Source organism: Chiloscyllium plagiosum, unplaced genomic scaffold (assembly GCF_037043375.1).
Source record: "Chiloscyllium plagiosum isolate Xiang-an unplaced genomic scaffold, Cpla_swu_hap1 HiC_scaffold_2, whole genome shotgun sequence".
Lineage (NCBI taxonomy): Eukaryota > Metazoa > Chordata > Chondrichthyes > Orectolobiformes > Hemiscylliidae > Chiloscyllium > Chiloscyllium plagiosum.
Genome location: NW_028270140.1, coordinates 114,867,973 through 114,887,555, shown reverse-complemented (window position 1 = coordinate 114,887,555; position 19,583 = coordinate 114,867,973). Strand labels below are relative to the sequence as shown.

The 19,583-nt window shown below is 42.5% G+C and overlaps 1 protein-coding gene across 2 annotated transcripts in view; it reads right to left on the bottom strand.

Annotated features, from left to right (window-relative positions):
- The window catches only part of LOC122559080 (xanthine dehydrogenase-like), a 191,825-nt gene that overhangs the window by 24,990 nt on the left and 147,252 nt on the right, over window positions 1-19,583 (bottom strand). For both annotated transcript variants that reach the window (XM_087999784.1, XM_087999786.1), the window contains exons 25-27: window positions 15,962-16,044; window positions 14,749-14,877; window positions 8,494-8,627 (exon numbers count right to left, since the gene is read on the bottom strand). In XM_087999784.1, the coding sequence (XP_087855910.1) occupies window positions 8,494-8,627; window positions 14,749-14,877; window positions 15,962-16,044 (346 nt within the window). The remainder of the gene's footprint in view (window positions 1-8,493; window positions 8,628-14,748; window positions 14,878-15,961; window positions 16,045-19,583) is intronic.

Sequence of the window (19,583 nt, the reverse complement as noted above, 5' to 3'; positions counted from 1 at the left end):
AGTGAGGCCACACCTGGAGTACTATGTGCAGTTTTGTTCTCCTTACTTGAGAAAGGATGTACTGGCACTAGAGAGGGTGTAGAGGAGGTTCACTAGGTTGATTCCGGAGTTGAGGGGGTTGACTGATGAGGCGAGACTGAGTAGATTGGGAATATATTCATTGAAATTCAGAAGAATGAGGCGGTATCTTTTGAAAAATATAAAATTATGAATGGAATAGATACGATAGATGTAGAGAAGATGTTTCCACTGGTGGGTGAAACTAGGACAAGAGAGCATAGCCTCAAAATTAGGGGGAGCAGATTTCGGACTGAACTGAGAAGGAACATCTTCATCCAGAGGGTTATAAATCTATGGAATTCCCTGCCCAGTAAAGTACTTGATCAGTAAATATTTTTAAAGCTAAAATTGTTTTTTTTATTATTAAGGGATACGGTGAGAGGGTGGGTGAGTGAAGCTGAGACCACGAAGAGATCAGCCATGATCTTATTGAATGGCGGAGCAGACTCGAAGGGCCAGATGACCTACCCCTGCTCCTAGCTCTTAGGTTTTTATATTCTTATGTACCAAAGTATTGTATCACGAAATGTAAATTATTCAAGTATAGCAACTTGAGGCCAATAAGATAATTGTATCATCAATACTCACAGGTGAGGTGCCGGAAGACTAAAGGTTGGCAAATGTGGTGCCACTGTTTAAAAAGGGTGGTAAGGACAAACCAGGGAACTGTAGACCAGTGAGCCTGATGTCGGTGGTGGGTAAGTTGTTGGAGGGAATCCTGAGGGACAGGATGTACATGTATTTGGAAAAGCAAGGACTGATTAGGGATAATCAACATGGCTTTGTGCGGGGGGAAATCATGTCTCACAAACTTGAATGAGTTTTTTGAAGAAGTAACAAAGAGGATTGATGACGTAAAGTGGTAGATGTGATCTATATAGACTTCAGTAAGGCGTTTGACAAGGTTCCCCATGGGAGATTGGTTAGCAAGGTCAGATCTCATGGAATATGGGGAGAACTTTAAAAGCGTGAAGGAGAGGAACCCGAGGCACTACACGGGTAGTGCCTCCCACCCGCCCTCCTCCTCTAACCTAATAATAACATCTGTTGTGGCAAGCAGGTAAGTGCTGAATTTTGCTTGTATTATTTAGACACAGTTTTTGTTTAAACAGTTAGCTTTAGAGGGATGGCAGTGAAGGCAGTGCAATGTTCCTCCTGCAACATGTATGAGGTGAGGGATGCCATCGACGTCCCTGCCGATTACACTTGCAGGAAGTGCACCCATCTCCAGCTCCTCCAAGACCGTGTTAGGGAACTGGAGCTGGAGTTGGATGAACTTCGGATCATTCGGGAGGCAGAGGGGGTCATAGATCAGAGTTATAGGGAAGTAGTAACTCCAAAGATGGCAGATAGATGGGTTACAGTGAGGGGGACTGGGAGGAAGCAGCCAGTGCAGGGACCTCCTGCGGCCATTCCCCTCAAGAACAAGTATACCGTTTTGGATACTTGTGGGGGGGATGACTTACCAGGGGTAAGTAACGGGGCTCAGGTCTCTGGCACGGAGCCTGTCCCCGTTACTCAGAAGGGAAGGGTGAAGAAGAGCAGAGCAGTAGTAATTGGGGACTCGATAGTTCGTGGCACAGATAGGCGGTTTTGTGGGAACGAGAGAGACTCACGTTTGGTATGTTGCCTCCCAGGTGCAAGGGTACGTGATGTCTCTGATCGTGTTTTCCGGGTCCTGGAGGGGGAGGGGGAGCAACCCGAAGTCGTGGTCCACATTGGCACCAACGACATAGGTAGGAGGAGTGCTGAGGATGTTAGACAGGCTTTCAGGGAGCTAGGTTGGAAGCTTGGAGTTAGAACAAACAGAGTTGTTGTCTCTGGTTTGTTACCCGTGCCACGTGATAGAGATTCGAGGAATAGGGAGAGAGAACAATTAAATGCGTGGCTTCAGGGATGGTGCAGGAGGGAGGGGTTCCAGTTTTTGGATAACTGGGGTTCTTTCTGGGGACGGTGGGACCTCTATAAACAGGATGGTCTACACCTGAACCTGAGGGGAACCAGTATCCTTGGGGGGAGGTTTGCTAGTGCTCTTGGGGGGGGTTTAAACTAACTCGGCAGGGGCATGGGAACCCAGATTGTAGCTTCAGGGTGCAGGGCCTGGAGTGTAGGGAGGTGAGGAACATGGCATCAATTTCCAAGGAGGGTGCCTGTAAACAGGGAAGTGGCTTGAAGTGTGTATACTTCAATGCAAGAAGTATACGAAATAAGGTAGGTGAACTTGCAGCGTTGGTTGGTACCTGGGACTTCGATGTTGTGGCTATTACGGAGACATGGCTAGAACAGGGACAGGATTGGCTGTTGCAGGTTCCGGGATTTAAATGTTTTAGTAGGTTTAGAGGTGGGGGTAAAAGAGGGGGAGGTGTGGCATTGCTTGTCAAAGATAGTATTACAGCGGTGGAAAGGACGATGGATGAGGACTTGCCATCTGAGGTAGTTTGGGCTGAGGTTAGGAATAGGAAAGGTGAGGTCACCCTGTTAGGAGTCTTTTACAGGCCTCCTAATAGTCCTAGAATCATTGAAGAAAGGATTGGGAAGGTGATTCAGGAGATGAGTGACAGTAATAGGGTGGTTGTTATGGGGGATTTTAACTTTCCTGATATTGATTGGGAAAGCTATAGCTCAAGTTCGTTAGATGGGTCAGTGTTTGTTCAATGTGTGCAGGAGAGTTTCCTGACACAATATGTAGACAGGCCAACAAGAGGTGAGGCCATACTGGATTTGGTTCTGGGTAACGAACCAGGCCAGGTGTTAGAATTAGAGGTAGGTGAGCACTTTGGGGATAGTGACCATAATTCGGTGATTTTTACACTCGTGATGGAGAGGGATAAGTGTGTACTACAGGGCAAGAATTATAGCTGGGGTAAGGGAAATTATGATGCGGTGAGGCATGACTTAGGATGTGTGGCTTGGAAAAGTAGACTCCAAGGCAAGAGTGTAAATGATATGTGGAACTTGTTCAAGGGGCAACTATTGAGTGTCCTTGATAATTATGTACCTGTCAGGCAGGTAGGAAAGGGTCGTGCGAGGGAGCCGTGGTTTAATAAGGAATTGGAATCCCTTGTTAAATGGAAGAGGGCGGCCTATCTCAAGATGAGACGTGAAGGTTCAATTGGGGCGATTGAGAGTTATAGGGTAGCCAGGAAGGACCTGAAGAGAGAGCTAAAAGCAGCAAGGAGGGGACATGAAAGGTCCTTAGTAGATAGGATTAGGGAAAACCCTAAGGCTTTCTATAGGTATGTTAGGAATAAAAGAATGACTAGGGTAGGAATAGGTCCAGTCAAGGATAGTAGGGGGAAGTTGCGTGTGGAGGCGGAAGAGATTGGGGAGACACTGAATGAATACTTTTCTTCAGTATTCACTCAGGAACAGGGCATTGTTGTCGATGAGAATACTGAGGCACAAATAAGTAGAATGGATGGCTTTGAGGTATGTAGAGAAGAGGTGTTGGAAATCCTGGAAAAGGTGAAAATAGATAAGTCCCCTGGGCCTGATGGCATTTATCCTAGGATTCTCTGGGAAGCAAGGGAGGAGATTGCAGAGCCATTGGCCTTGATTTTTATGTCCTCTTTGTCTACAGGAGTAGTCCCAGAAGACTGGAGGATAGCAAATGTGGTTCCCTTGTTCAAAAAGGGGAGTAGGGATAGCCCTAGTAACTATAGGCCGGTGAGTCTCACTTCTGTTGTGGGCAAAGTCTTAGAGAGAATTGTAAGGGATAGGATTTATGCACATCTAGATAGGAATAATGTGATCAAGGATAGTCAGCATGGTTTTGTGAAGGGCAAGTCGTGCCTCACAAACCTTATTGAATTCTTTGAAAAGGTGACGAAGGAGGTTGATGAGGGGAAAGCGGTAGATGTGGTATATATGGATTTTAGTAAGGCGTTTGATAAGGTTCCCCATGGTAGGCTACTGCAGAAAATACGGAGATATGGCATTGAGGGTGAGTTGGAGGTTTGGATTAGGAATTGGCTGGATGGAAGAAGACAGAGGGTAGTAGTTGATGGCAAAGTTTCTTCATGGAGTGCCGTCACTAGCGGTGTTCCGCAAGGATCTGTTTTGGGACCATTGCTGTTTGTCATTTTTATAAATGACCTGGAAGAGGGGTTAGAAGGTTGGGTGAGCAAGTTTGCGGATGACACGAAAGTCGGAGGAGTTGTTGACAGTGAGGAAGCATGTGGCAGGTTACAGCAGGATATAGAGAAGCTGCAGAGCTGGGCAGAAAGGTGGCAGATGGAATTCAATGTAGCTAAGTGCGAGGTGATTCACTTTGGGAAGAATAACAAAAAGATGGGGTACTGGGCTAATGGTCGGATACTTGGTAGTGTGGATGAGCAGAGGGATCTTGGTGTCCATGTACACAGATCTCTGAAAGTTGCCACCCAGGTAAATAGTGCGGTGAGGAAGGCATATGGCGTACTGGCTTTTATTGGTAGAGGAATTGAGTTCCGGAGTCCTGAGGTCATGATGCAGTTGTATAAGACTCTGGTACGGCCGCATCTGGAATATTGTGTGCAGTTTTGGTCGCCATACTATAGGAAGGATGTGGAGGCATTGGAACGGGTGCAGAGGAGGTTTACCAGGATGTTGCCTGGTATGGAAGGAAAATCGTATGAGGAAAGACTGAGGCACTTGGGGCTAGTTTTCACTAGAGAAAAGAAGGTTTAGGGGTGACTTGATTGAGGTGTACAAGATGATTAGGGGGTTAGATAGGGTCGACAGTATGAACCTTTTCCCGCGTATTGAGTCGGGTATTACAAGGGGGCATAGCTTTAAATTAAGGGGGGGTAGATATAGGACTGATGTTAGGGGTAGGTTCTTCACTCAGCGAGTCGTTAGTTCATGGAATGCCCTGCCAGTAACAGTGGTGGACTCTCCCTCTTTATGGGCATTTAAGAGGGCATTGGATATGGAGGATAGTGGGTTAGTGTAGTTTAGGTGGGCTTGGATCGGCGCAACATCGAGGGCCCAAGGGCCTGTACTGCGCTGTATTCTTCTATGTTCTATGTTCTATGTTCTAACTAGCCATTTGGATACAGAACTGGCTCAACGGTAGAAAACAGAGGGTGGTGGTGGAGGGTTGTTTTTCAGACTGGAGACCTGTGACCAGTGGAGTGCCACAAGGATCAGTGCTGGGTCCTCTACTTTTCGTCATTTATATAAATAATTTGAATGTGAGCATAAGAGGTACAGTTAGTAAGTTTGCAGATGACACCAAAATCGGAGGTGTAGTAGACAGTGAAGAGGGTTACCTCAGATTACAACAGGATCTTGTTCAGATGGGCCAATGGGCTGATAAGTGGCAGATGGAGTTTAATTCAGATAAATTGGTTAGGCAACTGTTGGAATATTGCTTGCAATTCTGGTCTCCTTCCTATCGGAAAGATGTTGTGAAACTTGAAAGGGTTCAGAAAGGATTTACAAGGATGTTGCCAGAGTTGGAGGATTTGAGTTATAGGGAGAGGCTGAACAGGCTGGGGCTGTTTTCCCTGGAGCATCGGAGGCTGAGGGGTGACCTTATAGAGGTTTACAAAATTATGAGGGGCATGGATAGGATAAATGGGTGAGTCCAGAGCTAGAGGGCACAGGTTTAGGGTGAGGGGGGAAAAGATATAAAAGAGACCTCAGGGGTGACCTTTTCACACAGAGGGTGGTACATGTATGGAATGAGCTGCCAGAGGAAGTGGTGAAGGCTGGTACAATTGCAACATTTAAAAGGCATTTGGATGGGTATATGAATAGGAAGGGTTTGGAGGGATATGGGCTGGGTGCTGGCAGGTTGGACTAGATTGGGTTGGGATATCTGGTTGGCTTGGATGGGTTGGACTGAAGGGTTTGTTTTTGTGCTGTACATCTTTATGACTCTAAAAATGTTTGTGAGTTAAAGTGAACAGGTGTTATGCTAATCTGGATTTAGCATATGGACAATTGCTCCTTCTAACATGTCAAAAAATATAGTTCAATATGTTAATTATGTAAAGAATTGAAGGAGCAAAATAAAAAAGACAGTACTGTGAACATATTTCAATATAAGGTACATCCGAACCCAGATTTTAAGCACACAATGGCCCATTTCTTGCAGTTATAATAATTACAAAGTTTGGGAGAAGATTTGTAGCTCGGGTGCTCATTGTTATGGTTCTGTTCGCCGAGCTGGGAATTTGTGTTGCAGACGTTTCGTCCCCTGTCTAGGTGACATCCTCAGTGCTTGGGAGCCTCCTGTGAACCGCTTCTGTGTTGTTTCCTCCGGCATTTATAGTGATTTGTATCTGCCGCTTCCGGTTGTCAGTTCCAGCTATCCGCTGCAGTGGCCGGTATATTGGGTCCAGGTCGATGTGTTTGTTGATAGAATCTGTGGATGAGTGCCATGCCTCCAGGAATTCCCTGGCTGTTCTCTGTTTGGCTTGTCCTGTAATAGTAGTGTTGTCCCATATTAAACTATTATAGGACAAGCCAAACAGAGAACAGCCAGGGAATTCCTAGAGGCATGGCACTCATCCACAGATTCAATCAACAAACACATCGACCTGGACCCAATATACCGGCCACTGCAACGGACAGCTGGAACTGACAACCGGAAGCGGCAGATTCAAACCACTACAAATGCCGGAGGAAACAACACAGAAGCGCTTCTTAGGAGGCTCCCAAGCCCTGAGGATGTCACCGCGACAAGGGACGAAACGTCTGCAACACAAATTCCTAGCTCGGCGAACAGTTATAATAATGCTCAGTATATCAGTATTCATCATCATTACTCCTCTGAAACTGACATCAAGTCTCTAGTCTGTATATATTCTATTTAACATCAAAGTTCAGAAACTGCTTTTCGTAACTCAATACAGTCAATTATTCACCACTGAAACTCACAAGACCTTCAGTTGGATGCTGCAACATTGTTATAATACTGAAGAAATTGCATCTTGTTAATAGCTTATATATATCATTTTAATGCCAAGAGTAAGTTATAACTACTACTGTACAATTTCTTTGGTCCTGCAAAACTAGCTTCACATTTGTGGAATATCAATATTTCACTCTTTGGTAACAAAGATAAGTTTTTAAAACAAGTTGTTTTATGATTTTAAGAGGCATTTTTATAATTATAATTATAAATTCTTATAATTCTTAATTGCTCTTGAACTGAGTAGCCTTCTAAAACATTTCAGAGTAAACAGGCAGGAGGCTGGAAGAACACAGCAGGCCAGGCAGCATCAGGAGGTGGAGAAGTCGATGTTTCAGGTGTAACTTTTCTTCAGGAGCTTAGTTTCCTTCCCGAAATAATATTAATGCGTCATGTAGTTTTGTACAACAATCAAAAATACTTGGTATGATCACTATTACGGAGACTTCATATTCTAAATTTATTAATTGAATTTAAAGACCAGCAGCCATAGTGAGAATTAGATTGTGAATCCAAAGACATTACCACCACACCACCAGCTCTCCCAACAATAATATGATAAATCAGATTCCAATAACTACATACACAATAATTTATTTTGCTTTCTTATAAATAAATAAGAAGTGAAAGACAATTAATGCATTTAATTTCAGGTTGGCTGTCTGTGAAAAATCCTCACAGCTGGCCGCTCCCCTTGATAGACTATACAGGCTGTTCTGCTATAATGCACGATTAGGTGACGCAAATTCACTATAATGCGAGAGGCAAATTGGGGACACTGTTTCTAAATGCAAACTTTTAAAACTAATGTTGACTGTAATCCAATTACATCACCAACACTTTGAATGCTGTTTATGGAATGCAATTTTTCTATGACACAGCATTGCACTAGAATGCAACCATCACGTTATAGAAGAACTACCTGTATCATTGTTGCTGGACACTTGGACATTCTTTGACCTGGTGCATTATTCAAACTAATGTCAGAAAAGATATAATCCAAACCACAGAGATCACTTTTCTGTAGGTAGGTTTTTTTGAGGTCAGTGGAACACATTCCCTTGTCATTGACTGCAAAATCCAAGCTTGTGTATTTTATATATGAGTAGTATATTTTTAAAGAAGCATACACAGTAAAAAGTAACTTCACCATAGGAGCAGCACAGTAGCTCAGTGGTTATCACTGCTGCCTCACAGCGCCAGGGACCCGCATTTAATTCCACCCTCGGGTGACTGTGTGGAGTTTGCACATTCTTCCCATGAATGTGTGAGTTTCCTCCAGGAGACCTGCTTTCATCCCACAGTCTAAACTGGTGCAGGTTTGGTGGATTGGCTATGCTAAATTGCCCATAGTGTCCAGAGATGTGCCAGCTCGGTGAATTAAGGATAGGATAGTGCAGTGGATCTGGGTGTGATACTCTTCAGGTTGTTGGTGTCTACTCAATGGACTGAATGGTCTGCTTCCACACTGTAGGGATTCAATGATTCATTCAGATTCAGTAAGGATTATTTGATTAATTCAATTAACTCACCAATACTGTGCAGTCAAATTCACTTTGATTTTAAAACAGGCTGCCACCAGGTCCTTCCAAGGGGTACCTGGTGGAAGAGTATCCTTCACTGGGTCCATTCTCTTCTTCAATATCTCACAACAATTTTTTACACCCTGTGAGGAAACCAAATCACAGGTTTACAGGATAAAAAATAGTGAATACAGCATGGTCTAGCAGCTCAGTATTTTCTCAAATCATCCTTTGAGATCCTGGTATCTTAAATTTTTATAAGCTCCTAACTAAAGGATAATGTTAAATTAATAACATCAATTTATTGAAATATATGGTAATTGTAAACACATTTACGAAGGAAATTATAACATCCTGAATCCTTAACAGCACAGAAACAGCCCAGGTCCAGTGTAAAGACAGCTCAATACTGCAGTTCTGTCCTTCATTCAATGGTATCTTATATTTACATACATTAATTTTACAAAAAAAGGTCATTCATCTCTCATTATCATATTCTTCTATTCCTATGTCTCTTGTTTGCTTATCTAGCCTTCTCTTAAGTGCATCACATCAACAATTCCATGTTGTAGCAAACTCCACATTTTAATTCTCTACTGCATTTGCGAGTGACCGTTTTTGTTTGAAATACAACAAGTTCATCAAGTTCAAGAAATCCTCAGCTTCCTTACTGATTAGCCACCATACAAATGATTGAGTGAAGCTAGAGTTTAGCTGGAAGGAAGCACCAACTGGATGTGATACATTGGAGAAATTCATAACATTGAGCAATGTGACAAGTTGTAGGCATTCCAAATGGCCTATTTGGTAACACCCTTATTTCTGTGCCAGAAGATTGTTGGTTCTATGCCTTGTCCAGAATTTGAGCACAACAATCAAGGCTTATGTCCAGAGCACATCCTCTTCAGGTGGATTTGAAAGATGCCAGAATATTTTTAATAACAGCAAGGGCACAATTCTCAGTGTCTTTGGCTAATATTTATACCTCAACTAGCATCACAAAAAGGAATAGGCTGCCTGGTCATTATCACTCTGCTGGTTGTGAAAGTTTGCCATTTACAAATAGGCTGCTACGATCCTGAATGACAACAGGAACTACACTTCCAATAGAGCCCACAGAGCATAAACCATTGCTGCTGGTCCTATGGTCAGAGATCAACTACACAATTGGAAATCTTTTCTTTTTACAGAGTTCCATTTGTAACTCCACTCTTCCACCTCTTGGAACAGGAATAGGAGTAGACCAGGAATAGGAGTAGACCAATATTCAGTCTGATCATGGCTAATCAACACCTCAATGCTTTTTACTCACCTATCCCCATATTGCTGCTAGTATGAGAAATCTATTAGACTCTACCTTAAACATTCTTAACGTTTCAGTTATATATTACAAAGTGTAGCTGCATATCATCTACCAAAATGGGGTATTAATTAACAGGCATTATGGGATGTAACTGCATTCCTGGTATTGAAATTCAATTTTTGTGCTAATAGCAGGGGAGTGTTGTATAACTAATGCGGGAACTAATTCTGGAATGTGGTTGAATATTCTGAAGTCTCAAGGATAATTGTTAAGTGGGGTGGGGTCTGGTTAACATCATGAGATTGTGGGATGGCCCAAAGCTGTCCATGTACTGATCATGCAGCCTCATGATGATCTTGATGGGATGCGTAAGTAATCTATTAATAACTGGCTTTTCACAGCTGCATAAATGCATAAAAATACATAAAAACATATGTTTTCCTTGGTTTGGTGTTGAGGTTGTGTGGAGAGTAGCTTGCTCCTCACTGGTGTAAATAATAAACATTTGACGACTGGTACAGACCGGAATGTCAGGCAATTCTTTGATCTTTTAATTTCTCCTTTCCCCCATGCATCTCTATTTGTGTTTTCAACCACCTACCTTGCTGTGAATGTTGCATTCATTCAGCTTTTCACTTTGTCATTTTGACTTCATCAAGTATGCTCAGTTTTGTGTTCTCCTGCCTTCTGGTCTCCCTTACATTTATTTGACTTCTTGCTACTAACTTTGCTTCCTTCCAATTTGAGTTATCCTTCAGTTTGTCACTTACTAAAACTGTAACACAAACCCACCCAGCAACACTAACAAACATCCTAATCAGTCACAGTCCCATTGGAGTGAGACCAGTCCACCACAAACAGACCCACCTGCCCCACAGCCAGACCCAATTCCTCAGAAATCTGATGCCCTCCCAAACAACAGCTCTATAGCCTTATAATCCATCCATCAACCAATCTTCCCATTCTTTTGATCACTAGCACATGGCACTGAGGTTACTGTTCTTGAAATTCTTTTTTTTAGCTTCCTTCCTAACTCGCTGAAACCTGTATTCATGACCTAATCCCTTTTACTACCTAATACACTGATACCAAGGTGGACAATGACTTCTGGCTGTTTCTTCTCCTCCTGCCACTTCCACAGAAGGATATTCTGTAGCCACTTTGTGATATTCTTGACCTTGGCACCAGGGAGACAACACACCAACTCTGAATCACAGAAATGCCTGTCTGATCCCTTGACTATGGAATCCCGTGTAACTATTCATCTTTCATTCTTCTTCCCTTTCTCCTCTCTCACTGAGCCACCCGTTCTTACTGCATTCTCCTGAGAAACCATCAGCGTCACTAATTTCCAAAATAGATGACCAATTAGCAAGCATGATAGCCTCAGGAAACTCCTGCACTACTTTCCTGGTATTCTAAGACTGCCTGGCAATCACCCAATCCCTCTCTGATTGTACGCTTCTAATCTGTATCACGACTATCTATCGATATATACCATCACATAGTCCTCTGCCTCATGGATACACAATAGTGACTCCAAGTGCCGCTTAAATTCTGAAACCTGAAAGTCATGCTCATGCAGCCAGTGACACCTCCTACAATGTATTTGTCTGGGACTTAGTAGGTCATATAGACAGCAGGATGTAAACTACACTTGGCTACTCTGACTTGCCATCTGGTGGCGCTTAAAATAATTGTTACCGTTGGAATAAATTTGGGCTTACTATGAAAATGTAATAAGCTATTTCTCAGAAAAAAGGTGGACAATAACTTTTATCTGTTTACTCTCTTCCTGTGACTTCCTCAGAAGAACATTCTGCAGCCATTCTGTGACATCCTTGACTATGGCACCAGGGAGGCAACACACTATCTTTGAAGCACAGGAATGCCTGTCTGATCCCATGAGTATGGAATCCCCTGTAACTATTCATCTTCCATTCTTCTTCCTTTTCCCTTGTATACCTGAGTCACCTGTCGTGATAAGAATACTATTGGAATAAATTTAGGCTTATGAAAATGAAACTAGCTATTTGTCAAAATTAACAGGAAAAAGTTCTGGAGACTTAACCCGAATACCCACATTTCACTTGAAAGATTGGAAATACTGATAAACCCTATTTATCAATTAGCTGTCTACCTTGACATCACGGCACTACTGTTCTCAATCCAGATAGGCCTCTTGCTCTGTGCCTTATTTCCTGCCCTGCTTATCTGTTGCTCTGGAGATTTTATTTCTTGGTGGAAACCTTACTTAAAGCATCTCTTTCCCCCTCTGCCCTGAATTCCCACTTTGGCCCAAATTCCCTGTTCTTCTCTCTGGCTGAGGCTTACCCAGTCGAAGTCTTCCCAAGTCTGACTGTACAGCTTACTATGAAGTTAAAACAAAATATCAGACAACTCTGAAAACACTGAACTGGTCAGAGAGCAACAGTGGAGAGAAGAACCGATTCCAGAGTTCAGATTTCAGGTCAATGATCCATTGTTGGAATTGGAATTCATTAACGATTCATCATTGTTCAAGCAAGTACTGAATCAGGGAAAATGAGAGGGGGGGGGGGGGGGGGGGGAAGAACAAAGGATAAGTCTGCAATGGAAGACGGGAGAGTTTAAATGTCCAAATGGATAATGATGCACGGCAAAGGCACTACAAGTAAGAGATAAATGATATTGGGAGAATGTAAGAAAAGCATCAACAACAGCTGTCATCCCCAGGGCAGGGGCAAGGAAATGAAATGTCTGAAAATAGCATAAGTTCATAAGTGCCAATCAAATAATGAGATGCTGCATTTTGAGCGTATGTTGAGTTTAATTGAAAAAATGTAGGAGGCCAAGGACAGAGAAGGCTAAGTATAAGACAAAAGACATAGGAACAGAAATTAAGCCATTCAGCCCACTGCGTCTGCTCTGCCATTAAATCATGGCTGATAGGTTTCTCAATCCCATTCTCACACTTTCTCCCCATAACCCTCGATCCCTTTTATAATCAAGAACCTATCAATCTCAGTCTTAAATATCCTCAATAACCTGGCTTCCACAACCTTCTGTGGCAATGAATTCCATAGATTCACCACTCTCTGGTTGAAGAAGTTTCTCCTTATCTCCATTCTAAAAGCTCTTCCCTTTACTCTAAGGCTGTCCCCTCGGGTCCTAATCTCTCCTACCAATGGAAACATCTTCCTAAGGAGAAAGTGAGGTCTGCAGATGCTGGAGATCAAAGTTGAAACTTTATTGCTGGAACAGCACAGCAGGTCAGGCAGCATCCAGGGAACAGGAGATTCGACGTTTCGGGCACAGGCCCTTCTTCAGGAATGAGCAGAGAGTGTTCAGCAGGAGAAGATAAAAGGTAGGGAGGAGGGACTTGGAGGAGGGGCGTTGGAAATTTGATAGGTGGAAAGAGGTCAAGGTGAGGGTGATAGGTCGGAGTAGGATGGAGGCGGAGAGGTCAAGAAGAAGACTGCAGGTCAGGAAGGCGGTGCCGGGCTGGAGGGATCCGGCTGAGACAAGGTGGGGGGAGGGGGGATGAAGAAACTGGTGAAGTCCAAGTTCATCCCCTGCGGTTGGAGGGTTCCCAGTCGGAAGATAAGACGCTCCTCCTCCGACCGTCGGGTTGTTGTGGTTTGGCCCTCCTCCAAGTCCCTCCTCCCTACCTTTTATCTTCTCCTGCTGAACACTCTCTGCTCATTCCTGAAGAAGGGCCTGTGCCCGAAACGTCGAATCTCCTGTTCCCTGGATGCTGCCTGACCTGCTGTGCTGTTCCAGCAATAAAGTTTCAAACATCTTCCTAACATCTACTCTGTACAGGCCATTCAGTATTCTGTAAGTTTTCATTAGATCCCTCCTCATCCTTCTAACCTCCGAATAAAGACCCAGAGTCCTCAAATATTCCTCATATTGTTAAGCATTTCATTCTTGGGATCATTCTCATGAACTTTTTCTGAACACATTCCAGGGCCAGTACATCCTTTCTGAGATATCAAACCCAAAACTGCACACAATATTCCAACTGTGGTCTGACCAGAGCTTTGTACAGCCTCAGAAGCATATTCCTGTTTTTATATTCAAGTTCTCTGAAAATTAATGCCATCATTGCATCTGCCTTCCTAACTACTGACTCATCCTGCAAGTTTACCTTGACAGAATCCTAGACAAAATCTCCCAAGTCTGTTTGCAATTCAGACTTCTGAATTTTCTCTCCATTTAGAAAATAATCCATGCCTCTATTCTTCCTACCAAAGTGCATGACATCACACTTTCCCACATTGTACTTCATCTGCCACTTCTTTGCTCATTCTCCTAACCTGTCCAAGTTTTTTTCCCCCTCCACCTATCTTTGTATCATCTGCAAACTTAGCCAGAATGGACAAATTCATGGACAGGTGTGGATTGAAAGAGGATGCTTCACAAAGTTGTTCCTTCAGCAGTTGATTTCCCCAGTGGAGAGCAAACTGCACTGTGAGCAGTGAATGCAGTATATCAATTTGAAAGAGATACAAGTAGATTACTGTTTTACCTAGAAAGAGAGTTCCAAGATAATTGCAAGAAAGGAGGTAAAAGAGTAGCTGATACTTCTCCTGCAATTGTATGGAAAGAAAAGGGGTTCTTGGATGTAGTTGAGAAGTGAACCAGGATGCTGCAGAAGGATGTATTTCTTCAAAATGCTTGAAAGGGATGGGAGGTTTCACTGTGTTTGGTGGAACATTCACATTAGCAGTGGAAATTTGAAGGATAATTTATTGAATGTGGATGCTGCTGAATTGTAGATGAGAAGTGAAGTCTAAGTATCATTGGATTCCACTTTCACAACAAAAGTTTACTGTACCATCAATGGAAACCTTCCCCTTATCACTACTGACCGAAAGTGATTACAAATGTCATTATAAAATAACATGAATATAATCATTGATAACACATTGATGTTTATATTCAGGATGTTTGTTCTGAAAAACATAAAGTCTCACCAGACAGTTAAGTTCACTGGTGATGCTGCGGCCAGTTGTACCGGAGTTTGGACTGCTAATTGTTGTGGTTGATTTTATGGAGATCAAATCAACTGGAATTCCTAACATATAGGCACACACTTGAGCAACCTGATTTACAGAAGGAGGAAAAAAAACAGATATTTATTTCAAAGCAAAATAATCAAAGCATCTTAGAAAATGGAAATAGTGAAAATATCAGAACAACTTTTCTCTCCTTAGCCTAGAGGAAATTCAGCAGCGCAGACATTGTTTAGCACTTAGCTGTGACATCTGGTTGAAGTTTTCAGGGCTAATATTTGCTTGGCAAAAAGCACATGGGACTATAGTTTGCAACTGTGATTTACACAAATTGGAGGAAGAAAGGTTGTGTTGGATGAGCCCAGTGTGTGATCTAGAGCTGCCTGCTCCCATTGATTTGTTTCATTTGAAGTCAAGCTTGCTTATTTGCTTGGGCTTTCAAGATTATACAATGCATGAATTGTTTCAGCAGAAAACAGTCTATTTCTTTGACTATGGAAAGTGTGTGAGCAATGGCTTAGTTGGCTTCCAAATCAGTAAAGAGATTTGAAGTGGAGAGCTTACTGTGACATTTGCCCATGGAAAAAAAAATGTTGATATATTATTGGCCTTCTAAAGAGACTTGCTTTTTACTTCTCATGTACCTGGTCACATGATTGCTTATTTTGACAGTTTTGTGAGCTTCTTAAGAGGTTAATCTTTTTTTCAGATCTCAATTCAAGAGAAAAGTATTTTTTGAAAATTTTTGAGCTTTTGCACAACTTCCAAATGATAAGATGAAACTTCTGAGTTCTGATTACAAAGTGGACATTCAATAATTTGGAAGGCTAGGGGAAGGAAGAGGACAGAAAAGTGGTAAGAGTAGCAAGGTAAGGGTGAGGTACAGGGTGAGGGGATATCACACTGCCCTGAATAGAGGAGTTGCAAAAAGAACTGAGGAATGGAGCTGAATAGACACAGACACTTTACTTGGCTGCTTTGTCATTAACCCACTTCGGCCTTATGTATAATGCAGTTAAACTTTATACCAGCCATTGCAGTGGGAGTAACATAAAAGGATAAAACAATGGGAATTTGTTTAAACAATTCAAATGTAGGAAGCAAAAATAATTTTAAAGAACATAAAATCAGATTATGTGTAGGAAGGAATTTCTCCATACATGTTGGCACCTACCTTAGTGTTAATGCCTTGACCAATTTCAACTCCACCATGTGTTATCATAACTGAGCCATCACTGCCAAATATTGAAACAGTGCCTGAAATTATAGTAAATTATAGTTAGAAAGCACAATATGTACTGTAGATCAATTAAGAGTAAACATAAAACTAATCAAATATACAGTGAAAAGATGAACATCAAGTGGAATCTGATAAACTATAAGCATAAAAATGTCATCTTATTTCAATGTTCAAGTATCAGAACAGAGACCCACAGGGTTGTTGGGATATCCCTTACATTGGTAAAACATGTGTATTGAGAAAAGCTTTCAGTGAAAACATATATTAGTCAAATCATTACTGAAATTTTCTGGAGTCTTGGTCTTAACTGAATTCTATCTCATGAGACAACGGTTTGAGCCTTTGTGTTTAACACATTAAGCATCGCCTTAATGGCTCATGAGTCCCCTGCTGACAAGGTAGTCTCTGCTACATTTAATGCAGAAGGAGACAGTGGACTGAGAAAATACTAGATTTGTTATTCTTTATTTTCTCTGGCCCTCTTCTCAGTCATGTGAGTTCTCTGTTTCTGCTGGCTTCTTCCACTGCCATTGCAAACTGTTAGTCCCCACAGGGCATCCCTATTGAAAACTATGCCCTTGATGTCAGTTGTCACTGTTAGCCATCCTCATTCCTCATTTTTGTATGTGTCATTGCATCCAAGATATGAACACCCAGGTTAGCAGTGATCCACTGGTCAGTTCACTGTGCAGAAGGTCTTTGGGTATGCAACTATAGTCTGTCCATTGACATGGTTGAGTCTTGCATTTGATGGTGGTTTAACAATGGGTGTATGCTGATGGAATTAGCACACTTAATGATCTTTGAATTGATGGCCCTGTACTTCCAAATGATTTTGAGGATGTAACTGCAACACCAAAGACGACAGTTGGTTGGCTTTTTCTTCCACTGAACCCATGTTGTCTAGTTTCTAGAGGAATGCATTGAGGATTCAAGTTTGGTAGACTTGCAGTTTGGCGTTCTCAGTCAAATTGCTATTGGCCTCCTACATTCTCTTATTCAGTGCAGTGTAATGGCTCCAGCTTTTGTAAAGCATGTGTTTATTTCAACATCATGACAGATTTCTGCTGACTGTGGAGCATTGATATGTGAAACTATCACCACTTGCCAGATTTGTTTGATTATTCTTCCATGGGATGTGGGCCTAACTACAAAGGCCTGCATTTGTCGTCCAGCCCTCACTTCTTTGACAAGGTGAGCTACCTTCTTAAACTGTTGTAGTCCATCTGGTGCAAATCCTCCTACAGATAGGAAGGGAGCTCCAGCATGTTGACACAGCACAGTGAAATTGTTGGTGATACATTTCCAAGTCAGAATGGTGTGTGGCTTGGAAGGGAATTTGTAGGTTGTGGCATTCCATTGCATTTGCCACCCATGCTTCTTTAACAGCACATTTGGAATGTGCTAAAGAAGGAGCTTCATGAGTTGGTGCAACACATAATCTAACTCATATAGTTCAACAAATTCATTTTTCAGGGAATATGGGCATCACTGACTAGCATTTGGTTTCTATTTCTAAATGCTCCAAACTGCGTGCATTGCCAGGTCATTACAGGGGAAGTTAAGTTTACTGTGAGTCTAGAATGAGATGTCAGTCAGATCAGGTATGGGTGGCAGATTTCCTTCTCTCTCGGGCATTAATGAACTAAATGGTTTTATAACAATTGATGATTGTTTCATGGTCCTATTGCTAAGTCTAGCTGTCAATTCTACTAGTGCCCCTAGAGTGTTAGCTGAGCCAAAGGATTGCTAATTTAGTGACATTATCAGTACTATTGATGGCACCATTTTACCAGGTATGGCACTGAGGAGTCCAAGCAAAACTGAGAAGCTTCTAAAGGCAATTATTCTCGGTAGAATGAGTAGTTACAGGACGAAAAAAGCTTGGGATGGAGTTGAATTTAGATAAATGCAAGCTGCTGCATTTTGGGAAAGCAAATCTTAGCAGGAGTTATACACTTAATGGTAGGGTCCTAGGGAGTGTTGCTGAACAAAGAAACCTTGGAGTGCAAGTTTATAGCTCCTTGAAAGAAGATTCATAGGTAGATAGAATAGTGAAGAAGGCATTTGGTATGCTTTCCTTTATTGGTCAGAGCATTGAGAACAGGAGTTGGGAGGTCATGTTGTGACTGTACAGGACATTGGTTAGGCCACTGTTGGAATATTGTGTGCAATTCTGGTCTCCGTTCTATTGGAAGGATATTGTGAAACTTGAAAGGGTTCAGAAAAGATTTACAAGGATGTTGCCAGGGTTGGAGATTTGAGCATTAGCGAGAGGCTGAACAAGCCGGGGCTGTTGTCCCTAGAGCGTTGGAGGCTGAGGGGTGACCTTATAGAGGTTTATAAAATCATGAGGGGCACACATAGGATAAATAGTCTTTTTCCTGGGATGGGGGATTCTGGAACTAGAGGGCATAGGTTTAGGTGAGAGGGGAAAGATATAAAAGAGACCTAAGGGGCAACTTTTTCACACAGAGGATGGTACGTGTATGAAATGAGCTGCCAGAGGAAGTGGTGGAGGCTGGCACAATTGCAACATTTAAATGGCATCTGGATGGGTATATGAATAGGAAGGGTTTTGGGTCAAGTGCTGACATGTGGGACTAGATTAGGTTGAGTTATCTGGTTGGCATGGACGAATTGGACTGAAAGTTCAGTTTCCGTACTGTACATCTCTATGACTCTAATTGCTCCCTACTGGCCATTTTTAAGAACCACCCTCCTCCATTTGTGGTCCTTGGAATCTTCATGAAGCAAATTATTTATTACTTGGTATTTAATTGAATAATTTATTTGTCACTAAACTATCATAGAACATAGAGATATCCTAATCGAAGCTAATATAATTTGCCAGCACTTGGCCCATATCCCTCCAGGAGGAGAAAGTGAGGTCTGCAGATGCTGGAGATCAGAGCTGAAAATGTGTTGCTGGAAAAGCGCAGCAGGTCAGGCAGCATCCAAGGAACAGGAGAAGGGCTTATGCCCGAAACGTCGATTCTCCTGTTTCCTGGATGCTGCCTGACCTGCTTTTCCAGCAACACATTTTCAGCCCATATCCCTCCATCCCTCCCTATTCATATACCCATCCAGATGCCATTTAAATGTTGTAATTGTACCAGCCTCCACCACTTCCTCTAGCAGCCCAGCCTCCACCACTTCCTCTGGCAGCACATTCCATACACGTCCCACCCTCTGCGTGAAAAGGTTGCCCCTTAGGTCTCTTTTATATCTTTCCCCTCTCACCCTAAACCTATGCCCTCCAATTCTGGACTCCCCCATCCCAGGGAAAAGACCTTGTCTGTTTATCCTATCCATGCCCCTCATGACTTTATAAACCTCTATAAGGTCACCCCTCATATCCACCCTGTTATTCATACAGATAACCGAGATCTCCTTACAAAGTTGTTTCTCAACTTCCCTTCTGGAATTCTGAGTCTCATTTCTGAAGGCCTGTGGTGCGAGTAAAGCTCTGTATTGCAAACCTGCATGCAGGGCCCCTGACCCTGCTGAATTCATTGAAGGCTATTGATGTGGTCTGATCATTTTTCTTTTCCAT